This window comes from Anolis sagrei, chromosome 11 (assembly GCF_037176765.1).
Source record: "Anolis sagrei isolate rAnoSag1 chromosome 11, rAnoSag1.mat, whole genome shotgun sequence".
In the NCBI taxonomy this organism is placed as follows: Eukaryota; Metazoa; Chordata; class Lepidosauria; order Squamata; family Dactyloidae; genus Anolis; species Anolis sagrei.
Genome location: NC_090031.1, coordinates 22345579 through 22364296, shown reverse-complemented (window position 1 = coordinate 22364296; position 18718 = coordinate 22345579). Strand labels below are relative to the sequence as shown.

General features: G+C 46.0%; 1 protein-coding gene across 6 annotated transcripts in view; it reads right to left on the bottom strand.

Moving 5' to 3' along the window:
- The window catches only part of RAD51C (RAD51 paralog C), a 74785-nt gene that overhangs the window by 8246 nt on the left and 47821 nt on the right, over positions 1-18718 (bottom strand). For 2 of the 6 annotated variants that reach the window (XM_060757044.2, XM_060757046.2), the window contains 2 exons: positions 12795-12855; positions 58-390 (listed from right to left, as the gene is read on the bottom strand). In XM_060757044.2, coding sequence (XP_060613027.2) covers positions 271-390; positions 12795-12855 — 181 coding nt within the window. In that variant the 3' untranslated portion in view covers positions 58-270. Of the gene's footprint in view, positions 1-57; positions 391-12794; positions 12856-18718 lie in introns of those variants that run through there. The other 4 variants (XR_009630261.2, XM_060757045.2, XM_067472011.1 and 1 more) reach the window with 2 other exon arrangements.

Genomic DNA, 18718 nt, shown 5'->3' with positions numbered 1-18718 from the left:
TCTGTTCAAGAGTCCTTTTTTGCATTATCCAGAGAAAACTTGAGAACTCGTTGGAGATACAGAAAATGTCACCATTTATTTGAAAAGGAAAAATTACACCCGGGGAAGGAGGAAAAAAAATAACAACACAAAAATGAGAAAGATAAAATTACAATCACACCGATTAATGTAAATGTATGTCTTATCCAAGTTGAATAAGTCTCTTGAGCAACGTTGAAGTCCATCCACAGTGCAAACATTTTCAACCGGAAGCAGGGACAAAATATTTATTTACAATGGCTCTTCTTCTCCTCCTCCTCCTCCATGTTCGACCCGTGGCCTTTTGCGAGGATTTGCTTCACTTTCTGCCAGGGCTGAATGTGGCTGCTCGGCATCTCTGAATCCGTGAGACTGGAAAACAAAGAGGACAGGCTCACCTCTGTTCACAAGCAATCTACTGTTCCCAAAGGTTTTCGACGTCCTATTGTCCTCCTTTCCTTCCTTTTTCCCCTCAGCCGCTTAAGCTATATGATAGAGTCATAGACCTAAAAGATGCCTACTTTCATATATCAATAAATAGAGAGAGATATAACACTTAAGCGGCTGAGGGGGAAAAGGAAAGGGCCTGAGGCTGTTAGGAATGGTGGGAGTTGGAGTCCAAAACACCCAGAGGGCCCAAAGTTGCCCATGCCTGATTTAGCTCCTTAGGAAGCCACTTCAATGTCGATGAAATGGTCCCACTTCTCTTCTTTCGGTAGGCTCAGAAGATAAATAATCCTGCTGTCCAGTATGCTCTAAAGAAGGTGAACAGCAGGCGGCTAACAATTGTTCAAGGAAGCTGCAAAGCTGTTTTAGAGGCAGGAAAAAAGATGACATTTCAAGCAGAGTGTGAAAAATCAAGTAGAATTACTATCAAGGATGTGACTATTATAAAATGCCAGTAGGCACTAAAAGGAAGAGCAGCTTGGCCTATAACAACAACAACAACAACAACAACAACAACAACAAAAAGCAGCCCACATGATTTCGTTTTGATCTCTAGCACTGCTAGCATCCTGCATCGCACACCGTCTTGCACAGGGATCTTCAAACTACGGCCCGGGGGCCGGATACGACCCTCCAAGGTCATTTACCTGGCCCTCATGCAGGGTCAACCTAGGCCTGACATGACTTGAAAGCACACAACAACAATCCTATCTCATCAGCCAAAAGCAGGCCCACACTTCCCAATGAAATACTAATAAGTTTATATTTGTTAAAATTGTACTTCATTCTAGTTATTGTATTGTTTTTAAGTGTTATTAGCACTACAAATAAGATATGTGCAGTGTGCATAGGAATTCATTCATTTTTTTTTTCAAATTATAATCCGGCCCTCCAACACTTTGAGAGACTGTGACCTGGCCCTCTGTTTAAAAAGTTTGAGGACCCCTGGTCTTGCACCACACCAACGTTTCTTCCTCCTCCTCCTTCCCTGATGAGGCCTTGCTCTTCCCACATTTCCCAACAGCACCTCAGAGAAGAGAAGGAGGAGAAGCAGGAGGAGGCCTTCCTGCCGGGTTCCCATGTGTTGCCCCAGGTCCAGGCTTCTGCTTCTGGGTTGAGTAGGCTTCCCTGCTGCTGCTACTGCTATAGTGGTGCCGGGCATGAGAAAGGAGCAGGGCGAGGCAGCCATGGCACTGAATTGTCGACCCCTCTGCTCCCCTGCACCCTGCCCTGCTTTTGGAGGACCCTGGCCTGGAAGAGGAAGGCCACACGGGGATCAGGAGGGAGTGAGGAGGGGGGACCAGTGTCACTGAACATCGAGAAAACCAAAGTGCTCTTCCAGCAGTCACCAACCAATCCCTCTCCAATGCCAGAAATTCAGCTTAATGGTGAAACATTAGAAAATGTCGACCATTTCCGCTACCTTGGCAGCCACCTCTCTACAAAAGTCAACATTGATATTGAAATACAACACCGCCTGAGCTCTGTGAGTGCAGTATATTTCCGAATGAAGCACAGAGTGTTTGAGGACTGGGACATCCATAGGGAGACCAAGGTGCTTGTTTATAAAGCTATTGTCCTCCCAACCCTGCTATACACCTGCAAGATGTGGATTGTCTACAGACGTCACATGCAACTCCAGGAACAATTCCATCAGCGCTGCCTCTGGAAAATCCTGCAAATCTCTTGGGTAGACAAGTGGACAAACGTCAGTGTACTGGAAGAAGCAAAGACCACCAGCATTGAAGCGATGGTCCTCCGCCATCAGCTCCGCTGGACCGGCCACGTTGTCCAGATGCCCGACCACCGTCTCCCAAAGCAGTTGCAGAAAATGAATGTTGGCAAGCAGGAAAAGAGATTGAAAAATGAGCTCAAAGCCAACCTTAAAACTGGCATTGACACTGGGTTTTTTTGGTCATGTCAGGAGCGACTTGAGAAACTGCAAGTCACTTCTGGTGTGAGAGAATTGGCCGTCTGCAAGGAAGTTGTCCAGGGGACGCCCAGATGATTTGATGTTTTTATCATCCTTGTGGGAGGCTTCTCTCATGTCCCCGCATAAGGAGCTGGAGTTGATAGAGGGAGCTCATCTGCCTCTCCCCGGATTCGAACCTGCGACCTGTCGGTTTTCAGTCCTGCCGGCACGGGTTTAACCCACTGCGCCACCGGGGGCTCCTGGCATTTACACTGAGAACTGGGAAGCCCTGGCCCTTGAGCGCTCCAGCTGGAGGTTAGCTGTGAGAAATGAGTCAAGAGGAAGGTGCGTCAAGTCAACCCCGACTGGGACCACTTTCCACCTGGAAACCGATGCCCTCACTGCGGGAGAAGATGCAGATCAAGAATACTACGGACCCACCGCCAGAACACTGATCTTGGAAGACTATCCTACTCGGACAATGAGGGATCGCCTAAGGGGAGTAATGGTGAGGATGTGGACTATATTTTAGTTCTTGCAGACCATTGGTGGTCCACAGACAACGAGGGATCACCTAAGTATATATACTGTATATATATATATAGTATCCTTTGCGGATTTTCTCTTGTTGCGGGTGGTCCCGGAACATAACACCCACAATAAGTGAGAGAATACTGTATATAAAAAATGCAAAAAATTAGAAATAATTTATACATGTCTCTTTTAAAAAAGGATTTTAATGACAAAGAAGCTCCCTGGTCTTATCTTGCCCCTCCAGAAGATATTTTTATTGAATTGTAACTGCTTTTATTTGTAAGTTAGGGGTGCAAACTACATTCGGTCCTATGACACAAAACTGGGATTTCCAGTGCTTTCCCAGTCCCTGACCTACATAAGCCTCCCATCACAAGCAGCGAGATATTTCAGTCCCCAACAGGAGCCAGCCAAATTCAGGATCACATCTAGACTTGGTTGGCAGCAAGTCTTCATGTCTGGCAGGGGCAGCCCCAAAATACTGACAGAGAAGCTGGATATAGAATGAGCTGGACTCTGAGTCAGTTGGTGCTGATGGCCACTCTTGAGTCACCAGGATTGGACCCAGAAAAATCCTTTTTTTTCTGGTGCCTGAAATGCCTCAGCATTAACCTTAAGGTAGCAGCACCACGGGGACAGATTCTGAAGACAGAGACAATCAAAAACCAATTTTGAGCTGCTCTTCAAATGTCAGGGTCTGAACCTACCACCACGCTGTGATTGCTTGCCTTCCATGTGTGCTTCTGGTTCCATGTTGCCATAGCATTTCGTATGGGTTTCTTAAGTCTGCCTTTTGAGCACTGAGGCATTTTTAGATCCAAGCCACAGCTGATTCTTGGAAGAAGGATTACTATGTGGATGTGCTGTTCCAAGCTTCATCACTTTGGGAGAGAGGCAGAGGGTGGCCGGTTTCATTTGGGTCTTCACAACAAGAGCAGCAACAGCAGTGGTTGGAGCATTGGATTGTGATCTGACTTGGGAGATCCAGGTTTAATTCCCAACTGAACTGACATTGGGCCAGTCAACCTCTCTCTCTCTTATTAGCAAAAGATTTTCCTCATAAATGCACAGCAGAGTAACTTATTAGCAGCAGTGTGAATTAGCACCAGTAGTCAAACGTGATAAAAAGAACCAAATACATACACACAGAGACCAATGTTATCTCTTCCTTAGGTTGGCTGCTACTTCCCGGCGGATGTCAGGTGGTGCAATACCGGCTAGACAGTGTAATTTTTTTGCGCCCTACACCACTGGAAAAATTACACTGTCTAGCCAGTATTGCACCACCTGACATCCGCCAGGAAGTAGCAGCCAATAGTGAAAGGACCAAGGCAGAGACATCTCCAACTCATTCCCTGTTTGGGTATCAGCCAGCACGTCAACGACTTAAATCTAGAAATAGTTTTCTAAGATCTACAGAGACACTCACTGGAACACCTCAGCAAGCAAGAGTCCAGAAGTGGCAGGCTCAAACCCAGAACCTCAACCAATGGCTGATACCAAATGAGAGACTCCCTCCTGGGCACACAGAGGACTGGGCGGCCTGGAAGGCACTGAACAGACTGCGCTCTGGCACCACGAGATGCAGAGCCAACCTTCAGAAATGGGGCTACGAAGTGGAATCCTCGACATGCGAGTGTGGAGAAGAGCAAACCACTGACCACCTGCTGCAATGCACCCTGAGCCCTGCCACATGCACAAGGGAGGACCTTCTTGCAGCAACACCAGAAGCACTCCAAGTGGCCAGATACTGGTCAAAGGACATTTAATCAACTCTCATACTCACAAATTTTGTAATCTGCTTGTTTGCTTTGTTCTGTTAGAAATGTAATACAGGGTTAGTCAAAATGCATAGGCCAATAAGCCATTCAATTGAATGGCTTATTGGCCTATGCATTTTGACTAACCCTGTATAATTTGACTGGTTGTTCTGACACGACAAATAAATAAACAAATAAAATTTCTTTATAGCAAATTAATAGAGTTGCACTATTTACAAGAACAAGGTTTCCGTAACACAAATGAAATCTGTGTTATTAGCCTTTTTCAAGTCATGGGTGGCATCATTCCTTGAGGATACTCTTCCACAATTAATGAACTAGATCCACAAATACTACCGTATGTAGTGACAAAACGTAGGGTTTTAAAAAACTCAGTTGTGGGCAATTAACAATATATTCATGACCCATTCCTTGCAATATTTACAGATTCACTTGTGGGACCTTAAGCTCCTTGCCAGTAGAGTAGATAGCCTTCACGCTATCAGTGGTTCTTACATTTGTTCCATTTAGGAAGTTGCTCTTTAACCTGCTCAAGCTGCACGACGTAGTATGTGTATGATTCAGCGCACAACTTCCTGTCCGCTTCATCAGCCATATAGATGTGAACAGACTTGTGAGAACTGCAAGCTTTTAGGTCTTTTCCTGGAAACTGCCTCTCTTTTGTTGGTTGACAAGCCACAAGAATGTATCCTTTGCCTAGAATGAATTGAAGGGAGATGTTGACTCTTAGCTGGAATGTGTCTAGAGGAGGGTGACTCAAAGGATCAAGGCTCTGGAGAACAAGCCCTATGAGGAGCGGCTTAAAGAGCTGGGCATGTTTAGCCTTCAGAAGAGAAGGCTGAGAGGAGACATGATAGCCATGTATACTAAGGAGGCTGTTCAGGTCCTGAACCGGTGCTTGGCCGTTGTAACGTTCTGGATGAGGGTGAACAAATTGAAACTGAATCCAGAGAAGACAGAGGTACTCCTGGTCAGTCGCAAGGCCAAACAGGGCATAGGGTTACAGCCTGTGTTGGACGGGGTCACACTCCCCCTCAAGACGCAGGTTCGCAGCTTGGGTGTGATCTTGGACTCGTCGCTGAGCCTGGAACTCCAGGTTTCAGCGGTGACCAGGGGAGCATTCGCACAATTAAAACTTGTGTGCCAGCTGCACCCGTACCTTGGGAAGTCTGGCTTGGCCACGGTAGTCCACGCTCTGGTTACATCCCGTATAGACCACTGCAACGCTCTTAACGTGGGGTTGCCTTTAAAGACTGCTCGGAAGCTTCAAATGGTCCAGCGTTTGGTAGCCAGGTTGCTAACAGGAGCGGCACTCAGGGAGTATACTACTCCTCTGTTGCGCCACCTCCACTGGTTGCCTGTTTGCTACTGGGCACAATTCAAAGTGCTGGCGTTAGCCTATAAAGCCCTAAATGGTTCTGGCCCTACTTACCTCTCTGAATGCATCTCCTCCTATGAACCGGCTAGGACACTAAGATCATCTGGGGAGGCCCTGCTCGCTATTCTGCCTGCATCACAGACGCGCTTGGCGGGGACGAGAGACAGGGCCTTCTCAGTGGTGGACCCTCGGCTGTGGAACACCCTGCCTGCAGATATCAGATCGGCCCCCTCCCTGCTGGCGTTTTGGAGGAAAGTGAAGACCTGGCTGTTCGAACAAGCATTTGATTAAACAGTGTAATTGAACATAGGAATACGGGATAATGGATGATGAGACTGGATTCTGATTTTACTGTTGAGGCGCTAATGACTGTTATACTGATGTTTAATGATTTATGTTACAATTATTTTTAATTGCCCTATACTTGTCTCGTGATGTTTTGTATTGATGTTGTTCACCGCTTTGAGTCACCTGAGGGTTGAGAAAAGTGGTATATAAATAAAGTAAATAAATAATAAGTAAATATAAATATGTGGAAGGAAGTCACAGAGAGGAAGGAGCAAGCTTGTTTTTTGCTGCTCTGGAGACTAGGACGAGGAGAAATGGCTTCAAACTACAGGAAAGGAGATTCCACCTGAACATTAGGAAAAACTTCCTAACTGTGAGAGTTGTTCAGCAGTGGAACCTTCTGCCCCGGAGTGTGGTGGAGGCTCCTTCTTTGGAGGCTTTGAAACAGAGGTTGGATGGTCATCTGTTGGGGGTGCTTTGAATGCCATTGTCCTGCTTCTTGGCAGAATGGGGTTGGACTGGATGGCCCGTGAGATCTTTTCACAAACTCTGTGGATGCTTGCCATAGATACAGGTGAAATGGCAGGAGATGGTGGTCGGACATGGCCGGTCCAGTTGATGGTGGAGGACCATCGCTTCAGTGCTGGTGGTCTTTGCTTCTTCCAGCACGCTGACATTTGTCCGCTTGTCTTCCCAAGAGATTTGCAGGATTTTTCGGAGGCAATGCTGATGGAATTGCTCTAGGAGTTGCATGTGACGTCTGTAGATAGTCCATGGGATAGTGCCGTTAAAATATGCCTGTGTGCTTATCTAAATATTAAAGGGGACAGTAGATGGACTATATTGCTTCGAGAGTGAAGGAGGAGTTCAAGAGAATTGGGCACCATGAGATCTCTTCACAAACTCTGAGGATGCTTGTCATAGATGCAGGTGAAACGGCAGGAGTGGTCAGGCATCTGGACAACATGGCCGGTCCAGCGGAGTTGATGGTGGAGGACCATCACTTCAATGCTGGTGGTCTTTGCTTCTTCCAGCATGCTGACATTTGTCTGCTTGTCTTCCCAAGAGATTTGCAGGATTTTTCGGAGGCAATGCTGATGGAATCATTCTAGGAGTTGCATGTGACGTCTGTAGATAGTCCATAGGATAGTGCCGTTAAAATATGCCTGTGTGCTTATCTAAATATTAGAGGGGACAGTATATATTGCTTCGAGAGTGAAGGAGGAGTTCAAGAGAATTGGGCACCATGAGATCTCTTCACAAACTCTGAGGATGCTTGCCACAGATGCAGGTGAAACGGCAGGAGATGGTAGTCGGGCATCCAGACAACATGGTCAGTCCAGCGGAGTTGATGGTGGAGGACCGTCGCTTCAATGCTGGTGGTCTTTGCTTCTTCCAGCATGCTGACATTTGTCCACTTGTCTTCCCAATAGATTTGCAGGATTTTTCGGAGGCAACGCTGATGGAATCGTTCTAGGAGTTGCATGTGACGTCTGTAGATAGTCCATAGGATAGTGCCGTTAAAATATGCCTGTGTGCTTATCTAAATATTAAAGGGGACAGTAGATGGACTATATTGCTTCGAGAGTGAAGGAGGAGTTCAAGAGAATCGGGCACCATGAGATCTCTTCACAAACTCTGAGGATGCTTGCCACAGATGCAGGTGAAACGGCAGGAGATGGTAGTCGGGCATCCAGACAACATGGCCGGTCCAGCGGAGTTGATGGTGGAGGACCGTCGCTTCAATGCTGGTGGTCTTTGCTTCTTCCAACACGCTGACATATGTCTGCTTGTCTTCCTAAGAGATTTGCAGGATTTTTCAGAGGCAACACTGATGGAATCGTTCTAGGAGTTGCATGTGACGTCTGTAGATAGTCCATAGGATAGTGCCGTTAAAATATGCCTGTGTGCTTATCTAAATATTAAAAGGGGCAGTAGATGGACTATATTACTTGGAGAGTGAAGGAGGAGTTCAAGAGAATTGGGCACCGTGGGGAGTTTCTGCCTCTTTACCTCTCTATGGTGGGAAGAGTTGATTGTTCTGCTGTTGGTGTGTTAAGCCGAGTGCCATTGGTATTCTTGTCTTGTGCGGGGTTTGTTTTTCACACCACTTCTTATATAACAGCTGGAATGCCTTTGCTGTACATGCTTGGCTTCAGCAACATGTTTCGATATGCTCTGAAGAGACACTGTGGCAGCAGTCAGGCATTACTTTTTAACATGTGCCCTGTCCGTGGGCTTAAGCCTTCAGAAGCTAAAATAGAAGAGGGAAATAGCTCTCCTTTTAACCCTCGGTCTTCTGTCTATTGTCTGTCCCTCGAAAAAAGGAAGGTAGTTTAACTGTCTAGGCCAGTGGTTCTCAACGTTCGTAATGCCGCGACCCCTTAATACAGTTCCTCATGTTGTGGTGACCCCCAACCATAACATTATTTTCATTGCTACTTAATAATTGTAATTTTGCTCCTGTTATGAATTGTTATGTAAATATCTGATATGCTGGATGTATTCTCATTCACTGGACCAAATTTGGCACAAATACCCAATATGCCCAAATTTGAATACTGGTGGGGTTGGGATGGGAGGATTGATTTTGTCATTTGGGAGTTGTAGTTGCTGGGATTTATAGTTCACCTACATTCAAAGAGCATTCTCAACTACACCAACAATGGACTTGAATCAAACTTGGCACACAGAACTCCCATGACCAACAGAAAACACTGGAAGGGTTTGGTGGGCATTGACCTTGGGTTTTAGAGTTGTAGTTCGCCTACATCCAGAGATCACTGTGGACTCAAACAATGATGGATCTGGATTAAACTTGGCACCAATATTCAATATGCCCAAATGTGAACACTGGTGGAGTTTGGGGAAAATAGACCTTGACATTTGGGAGTTGTAGTTGCTGGGATTTATAGTTCACCTACTACCAAAGAGCATTCTGAAGCCAACCAACAATAGAATTAGGCCAAACTTCCCACACAGAACTCCCATGACCAACAGAAAATACTGTCTGTGATGGTCTTTGGTGACCCCTCTGACAACCCCTCGCGACCCCTTCAGGGGTCCCGACCCCCAGGTTGAGAACCACTGGTCAAGGCAGTATTTCTCAACCTTCCTAATGCCGTGACCCCTTAATACAGTTGTAGTCTATCTATCTACCTCCTATTTCTATTTAATCTATCTGGAGGATTGCTGGGAGTTGCAGTCCAGGAATAGGAAATTGGAAATATGTAGGGATTTGGATGTTCTCAAAGAAATCCAAGGTGAAGAAACCTTGCATCTTGAAAGCAGTGCATTTGGATCCCCCTCCTCTCCTAAAGGGGATGCTGGGAGTTGTAGTCCAGAAGAGAGTGTGGATATGCTATTGTATGTTTTGTTTGCTGGGGGAGTCGTTTTTGCGCATGCATTGTATCATCTTTTTGCTTTTTTAGCTTTTTTAATCCCTTCTGCTTTGTTTTTCAGTGTTTTATGAGCGATGGTCACTCATTGGCCTGAGAGGTGTCTTGTGTCCAAATTTGGTGTCAAATTGTCAAGTGGTTTTTGAGTTATGTGTGTCCCACAAACAAACATTACATTTTTATTAATACTAGCTGTCCCCTGCCACGCGTTGCTGTGGCCTAGTCTGGTGATCTGGAAAATAAAGTAACGAGAAAGTGTTGGTTTCTAATATATGTAATGTCTTTCTCCGTGTGGGTAAACAGTATTTCTGGTTATTTCTTTGTCAGTGTTGATGTGGAGATTGTCTGGTTTGCCTACTCTGGAATATGCAACATATTATTGTTCTTTCAAATCTATGATATTATATCTGTCATATACATGTCTGTGTGAATCATATATATCTATATCTATGGCTGCATGGCTCTTTGTCAGGAGGGCTTTCATTATGTTTTCTTGCCCTGGTGAAGGGAGTTGGAACCCTGGGGGGTTCATGAGGGGGTGTCAGAAAGGTTGCCGAAGACCACCAGAAAATACAGTATCTTTTGTTGGTCATGGGGGTTCTGTGTGGGAGGTTTGGCCCAATTCTATTGTTGGTGGGTTTCAGAATGCCGTTTGATTGTTGGTGAACTATAAATCCCAGCAACTACAACTCTCAAATGTCAAGGACTATTTTCCCCAAACTCCACCAGTGTTCACATTTGGGCATATTGAGTATTTGTGCCAAGTTTGGTCCAGATCTATCATTGTTTGAGTCCACAGTGCTCTCTGGATGTAGGTGAACTACAACTCCTAAACTGAAGGTCAATGCCCACCAAACCCGTCCAGAATTTTCTTTTGGTTGTGGGAGTCCTATGTGCAAAGTTTGGTTCAATTCCATCATTGGTGGGATTCAGAATGCTTTTTGATTGTAGGTGAACTGTAAATCCCAGCAACTACAAATCCCAAATGACAAAATCCATTTTTTGAGTGATGATCACTCCTTGGGGTAGTAGGTGTATTGTGTCCAAATTTGGTGTCAATTTGTCCAGTGGTTTTTGAGTTATGTTAATCTCACAAACAAACATTATATTTTTATTTATGTAGACTAGGTGTACTTGGCCACGTGTTGCTGTGGCCCTCAGAAAACAGGATTTGCAGACATGAAGCAATCTGGGCTAGGGAACTCCTCCCACCAAAGGTTTCCTGCTTGCTAGTAGAAGCCAGGCTGTTAAGGTGCAAGGTGGTAGGGAAAATGAGAAGCAGCCACTGAAGCTGCAAGGCTTTTCAGTTATATTCATGATGGCCAAAACACTCCAAAATGTTCTTTTGAAACAGAGGCTGGGTGGCCATCTGTTGGGGGTGATTTGAATGTGATTTCTCCTGCTTCTTCACAGAATGGGATTGGCCTGGATGGCCCACCTGGTGTCTCCCAACTCAGTTTCCTTCCTTCCTTCCTTCCTTCCTTCCTTCCTTCCTTCCTTCTTTCTTTCTTTCTTTCTTTCTTTCTTTCTTTCCTGCCTACTCCCTTCCTTTCCTCTCCCATCCCAGCCTCCTTTCCATTCCTTCCTCTTTCTTTCCTTCTACCTTTCCTTCCATTCATAATTTTCTCTTTTCTTCGCCAATCCTTTTCTTCCTTTCTTCTCTCCTTTTCCTTTCTTTCCCCTCCTTACTCTGGGACAGTTTGTAAGGGGTTTTTTTTGGGGGGGGGGGCTGAAAGGGGGGATGTGGAGCCCAAGTGGGAGAGTTGCTGGCTGGCCTTCCCATGGTTCACATCCTCCCTTTACCCAACCCGGGGGGGGGGGGGGGGTGTCCAGCCACTCCTGCAGCCAGGCTTGCCTTGCAATCCTTTGGTCTTGGAGGAAGAGTTGCCTGGTAGCCACGTGGGCCTCATGGAGCTGCTGCGGTGGCTCCAGCTGCTGCCGGGGCTTGCCTCACCAAGCCCCCACTCCTCCATTGAGCCAGGCCTTCTCCTTCCTTCCCTCTTTCCTCAATCCCTCCCCTCCCCAAAAGAAAAAGGACTCAATGGCAAGACTTCTCTTCCCTCACAACAGTTGGTGCTTCATTCTTCTCGCGCAATGAGGAGAGGGGATTTTGCGCATACTCTGGAAGGCATTTTTCTTTTTGAGGAGTTTTAAGTTATTTTCCCTTCGTTTTTTATGGGGTTTTTTTTGTTTGAAAGACATAGATCATATTAGAATGTGTTTTGCTGCCAAATTTGGTGTCAATTCATCCAGTGGTTTTAGAGTTCTGTTAATCCCACAAACGAACATTACATTTTTATTTATATAGAAGATGAATATGAAATCTACTTCACATCTCAACTCTGATAAAGTTTTCCCCCAATTCAATTCAGCCATGATGTCAAACCACAGTGAGCGAATCACAGGCTAAACATGGTTTGTTTTTAGTATGGAAGCCGGTATAAGAAGGCAGGGTTGTAAGACACATGGTTTGTGCTGCCTGTGGTTTAGTGCAATGCCTGAATTGACAGGCAGCTGAAGCTCTGGCCCCTGGAGGCGGCTGAACTGTACAAACTGGAGAGAGGAGCAGATGGAAAACGAACGCAGACAAGCAGCTGTAAATCATAGTTTGCGGAGAGATAACCAAATGCTGTGTGCATTGTGGGCAAGGGGGATAAACTCAGATATTCCCCAGTGTGAGGAAAGCGAGGTGAGGCTTCGGCTTACTATCGAAAGGCCTGAGGATGCCCCACTCATTTACTTTTTCTATGTAGGAAGGGAGAGGAGATGGTGAAACTAGAAATCCCTTTTTTATGTCCCAAATTCCATATCCCAGAGCAGGAGTGGATAATGCACAACCTGAGAGGACAAATAAGGCTGGAGATTTCCCTCTTCTGTTCCAAACTGCAAGGATACCCAAATGGTGTGATACCAGAACTGAACCAAAATGCATATTCCCACCATTGGCTGATTTTGAACCCTTCCAAAATGGTGTCTTGGCCTTTGAGGTAGGAGAACCCTGACCCAATCTGCCCTCTTGTGCCAATAATTATGCTTACGGTAACGGAAAACGGCACCGTCGATTCCTTCTGACTCGGTGACTTGTATAACGTTGCTAGCCTGGAATGAAGAAAAATTGTATTTCAGTGACACGTATCTCACGTTGAGAAGGGGCATTTTACAGTGATGCATCCTCACAGTGCAGAGGAAAAGAAATATTGGGTTGTTGTAGGTTTTTCCGGGCTATATGGCCATGTTCTGGAGGCAATTTTTCACCTGACGTTTCGCCTGCATCTATGGCAAGCATCCTCAGAGGTAGTGAGGTCTGTTGGAAGTAGGAAAAATGGGTTTATATATCTGTGGAATGACCAGGGTGAGACAAAGGACTTTTGTCTGCTGGGACTAGGTGTAAATGTTTCAGCTGATCACCTTGATTAGCATTCAATGGCTTGGAAGTGCCTGGGGGAATCTTTTGTTGAGAGTGATTTTATGTGCCTGTTTGTTTCCCCTCTGTTGTTTTGCTGTTGTAATTTTTGGTATCCAGATTTTGTTCATTTTCATGGTTTCTTCCTTTCTGTTGAAATTATCCACATGCTTGTGGATTTCAGTGGCTTCTCTGTGTAGTCTGACATGGTGGTTGTGAGAGTGGCCCAGCACTTCTGTGTTCTCAGAAGTCCTTTGCCCCACCCTGGTCATTCCACAGATATATAAACCCATTTTTCCTACTTCCAACAGACCTCACTACCTCTGAGGATACTTGCCATAGATGCAGGCAAAACATCAGGAGAATATGCCTCTTGAACATGGCCATATAGCCCGGAAAAATATACAACAACCCAGTGATTCCGGCCATGAAAGCCTTCGACAATACAAAAGAAATATTGTTATGTTTCCTTGCTGGTGAGTGGTAGAATGCACTCCATCAAGGAAACTCAATGCAATGAGCAAAAAGTGCAAAACAACAGCGAAATTGTGACGGGATCAATTTTTATTATACAACTAGCTTGGGTCCCCAGCGTTACTTGGGTTATTTGAAAAAGCCCATTTTTTAATTGTTCAAAATTCATAAGGTTGTCTTACTTACTTACTTAGGCGATCCCTTGTTCGAGTAGGATAGTCTTCCAGGATCAGTGTCCTGGCTGTTGGTCCGTAGGTGACTGTGGAGCCCTATTCTTGATCTGCATCATCTCCCGCAGTGAGGGCACTGGTTTCCAGGTGGAAGGCAGTTCTGCTCATGGTTGGCTTGATGCACCTTCCTCTTGGCATGTTTCCCTCTTTTGCCCTCTATTCGTGCGTCTTCAAATTCTGCAGCACTGCTGGTCACAGCTGACCTCCAGCTGGAGCGCTCAAGGGCCAGGGCTTCCCTGTTCTCAGTGTGTATGCTAGAGTTTTTAAGGTTGGCTTTGAGCCCATCTTTCAATCTCTTTTCCTGTCCACCAATATTCTGTTTTCCATTCTTGAGTTCTGAGTTGAGCAACTGCTTTGGGAAACGGTGGTCGGGCATCCGGACAACGTGGCCGGTTCAGCGGAGCTGATGGCAGAGGAGCATCGCTTCAATGCTGGTGGTCTTTGCTTCTTCCAGCACGCTGACATTTTTATGATTATTAAGATCGTCTGGAGAGGCCCTGCTCTCGGTCCCACCAGCTTCGCAAGCGCGTCTGGTGGGGACGAGGGACAGGGCCTTCTCGGTGGTGGCCCCTCCACTCTGGAACTCTCTCCCACTGGAGATCAGAACGGCCCCGTCTATCCTGACATTTAGGAAACAGGTGAAGACTTAGTTATGGAGACAGGCTTTCGATGAGTGAGCCAACACCCTGAGATATGGATGGAGGATGATGAGCAACGATTTTAGTGTGACGACTGACCATTATAGTTATTGATTGTAATTGCTGTTTTAATGTTTTACTGTAATATGTATTATGATGTTTTATTGATTGTATGTGATGTTATGGTTGGAAACTGGTCTGAGTCCCCCAAAAGAGGTGAGAAGGCCGGTATACAAATCTTTTAAATAATAAATAAATAAATAAATTTGTCCGCTTCTCTACCCCCAAGATTTGCAGGATTTTCAGTGTTTTTATGAGTGACGGCCACTCGTTGGCCTGATAGGTATATTGTGTCCAAATCTAGTGTCAATTCGTCTAGTAGTTTTTGAGTTATGTTAATCCCACAAACGAACATTACATTTTTATTTATATAGATAATATTAAAATTAATATGACTTCCTTACTTCACGGATTTTCACCTATTGTGGGTGGTCCTGGAATGGATCCTCCGCGATAAGTGAGGCAATACTAAATACATTTAAGAACTGGCATGCAAGCTGGGTTGGTATTCAAGGGGTGCATTCGTTTATAGCAGTGGTTCTCAACGTTCGTAATGCCGCGACCCCTTAATACAGTTCCTCATGTTGTGGTGACCCCCAACCATAACATTATTTTCATTGCTACTTAATAATTGTAATTTTGCTACTGTTATGAATCATTATGTAAATATCTGATATGCTGGATGTATTCTCATTCACTGGACCAAATTTGGCACAAATACCCAATATGCCCAAATTTGAATACTGGTGGGGTTGGGATGGGAGGATTGATTTTGTCATTTGGGAGTTGTAGTTGCTGGGATTTATAGTTCACCTACATTCAAAGAGCACTCTGAAGTACACCAACAATGGACTTGAACCAAACTTGGCACACAGAACTCCCATGACCAACAGAAAACACTGGGTTTGGTGAGCATTGACCTTGGGTTTTAGAGTTGTAGTTTGCCTACATCCAGAGATCACTGTGGACTCAAACAATGATGGATCAGGACCAAGCTTGGCACGGATACTCAATATGCCCAAATGTGAACACTGGTGGAGTTTGGGGAAAATAGACCTTGACATTTGGGAGTTGTAGTTGCTGGGATTTATAGTTCACCTATATTCAAAGAGCATTCTGAACTACACCAACAATGGACTTGAACCAAACTTGGCACACAGTTCTCCCATGACCAACAGAAAACACTGGAAGGGTTTTGTGGGCATTGACCTTGGGTTTTAGAGTTGTAGTTCGCCTACATCCAGAGATCACTGTGGACTCAAACAATGATGGATCAGGACCAAACTTGGCACAGATACTCAATATGCCCAAATGTGAACACTGTTGGAGTTTGGGGAAAATAGACCTTGACATTTGGGAGTTGTAGTTGCTGGGATTTATAGTTCACCTACATTCAAAGAGCATTCTGAACTACACCAACAATGGACTTGAACCAAACTTGGCACCCATGACCAACAGAAAACACTGGAAGGGTTTGGTGGGCATTGACCTTGAGTTTGGGAGTTGTAGTTCGCCTACATCCAGAGATCACTGTGGACTCAAACAATGATGGATCTGGATCAAACTTGGCACCAATATTCAATATGCCCAAATGTGAACACTGGTGGAGTTTGGGGAAAATAGACCTTGACATTTGGGAGTTGTAGTTGCTGGGATTTATAGTTCACCTACTACCAAAGAGCATTCTGAAGCTCACCAACGATAGAATTAGGCCAAACTTCCCACACAGAACTCCCATGACCAACAGAAAATACTGTCTGTGATGGTCTTTGACGCCTGGCTCGAGAGCAGTACGTGTGAAAAAGATCTTGGAGTCCTCGTGGACAACAAGTTAAACATGAGCCAACAATGTGATGTGGCGGCAAAAAAAGCCAATGGGATTTTGGCCTGCATCAAGAGGAGCATAGTGTCTAGAAGCAATGCTACCCCTCTATTCTGCTTTGGTTAGACCACACCTGGAATATTGTGTCCAATTCTGGGCACCACAATTCAAGAGAGATATTGACAAGCTGGAATGTGTCCAGAGGAGGGCGACTAAAATGATCAAGGGTCTGGAGAACAAGCCCTATGAGGAGTGGCTTAGGGAACTGGGCATGTTTAGCCTGAAGAAGAGAAGGCTGAGAGGAGATATGATAGCCATGTATAAATATGTGAGAGGAAGCCACAGGGAGGAGGAGGGAGCAAGCTTGTTTTCTGCTTCCTTGGAGACTAGGACGCGGAACAACGGCTTCAAACTACAAGAGAGGAGATTCCATCTGAACATTAGGAAGAACTTCCTGACTGTGAGAGCCGTTCAGCAGTGGAACTCTCTGCCCCGGAGTGTGGTGGAGGCTCCTTCTTTGGAAGCTTTTAAGCAGAGGCTGGATGGCTATCTGTCAGGGGTGATTTGAATGCAATATTCCTGCTTCTTGGCAGAATGGGGTTGGATTGGATGGCCCATGAGGTCTCTTCCAACTCTTTGATTCTATGACCCCTCTGACAACCCCTCGCGACCCCTTCAGGGGTCCCGACCCCCAGGTTGAGACCCACTGGTTTATAGGAACTTCCCATTTGCATGCCGTTAATTGGTGCTGTACAGTGCATCGTTCACAATTCGTATTCTATTAACAGGCTGCAGCAAAAAAGCTGGGCTATAAATATTTTAGAAGACATAGCTGTGTTGCCTTGCCCATGCCCAGAGTTTCAAAGCCGGGAACTGCCCGCCGAAGCACATGCCAGGGAGGTGGGCTTCTGCCCTTGCCGTTTCCTAGGAAAACCTTCTACCGTGCTCCGAGAGAACCTGCCAAGATTCCTGTTAATTATTTTTAGGGCCTTGGCTCCCTCTCCTTCCCCTCAGTGCCATTCTATTAGAAAGCAAGTAATTACCGCCCAAGGAAGATTACCACTCCGCATTAGCTGCACCAATGGGGAATTCCTTCGAACATTGAATTGGGTGGGTTGCACTTCACAGAGTAGCCTTAATCTTCAGGCACCCTGAAAGAGGCTCTCCAATGGAGTTGCACCGGGTGCCTCGGAGTCAATGGGGGGTGGTTCTCACAGCAACGGATTTCCCCCTCCCGGCATGATAATTACGCAGTGACACATTTCCATGGCTGGGGAGGAAAGTGCTGGGTTGAAGCAGCAACAAAACAATATGGGGAAGAGCTGCTTTATGTGCATGAACGCGCAAGGGAGTGTGAGCTACATGTCCTCCTTCCAGCTAGGTTTCTCACTTTAGAATCCTAGAGTTGGAAGAGACCTCATGGGCCATCCAGTCCAAATCCATTCTGCCAAGAAGCACGAAAATTGCATTCAGAGCACCCCCAACAGATGGCCATCCAACCTCTGTTTAAAAGCTTCCAAAGAAGGAGCCTCCAACACACTCCGGGGCAGAGAGTTTATTTATTTATTTATTTGCTTCACTTTTATACCGCATATTTCAGCCCTTGACAGGCGACTCAATGCGGTTTACAGTGCAATTAAAACACAGCAATACAGCAACCGGAACGACAACGTCGCTCCACAACAATTAACATCAGACAGACAAATCAACAAACAACATATATAACGCCTCCGTTAAAGTCAGATCCATTCTCATAGTCATTGTGCCGTTCCTATGTTCAGTTACCGTCTTCCTTAGTTAGTTGCATTGCCTAGCCAAACGCTTGTTCGTAAAGCCAGGTCTTGACCATTCTCCGAAACGCCAGCAACGAAGGTGCCTGTCTGATGTCTGCTGGCAAGGCATTCCATAGCCGAGGGGCCACCACTGAGAAGGCCCTGTCTCTCGTCCCCGCCAAGCGCACCTGTGACGCAGGCGGGATCGAGAGCAGGGCCTCCCCAGACGATCTTAATATTCTAGTCAGTTTGTAGGCGGAAATGCGTTCGGAGAGGTAAGCGGGGCCAGAACCGTTTAGGGCTTTATAGGCCAAGGCCAGCACCTTGAATTGAGCCCGGTAGCGGATTGGCAGCCAGTGGAGCTGGCTCAGCAGAGGAGTGGTGTGCTCCCTGAGTGCCGCTCCTGTTAGCAACCTGGCTGCCGAGCGCTGGACCATCTGAAGCTTCCGGGCCGTCTTCAAGGGCAACCCCACGTAGAGCGCGTTGCAGTAATCAATCCGGGATGTGACCAGAGTGTGGACCACCGTGGCCAAGTCCGACTTCCCAAGGTACGGGCGCAGCTG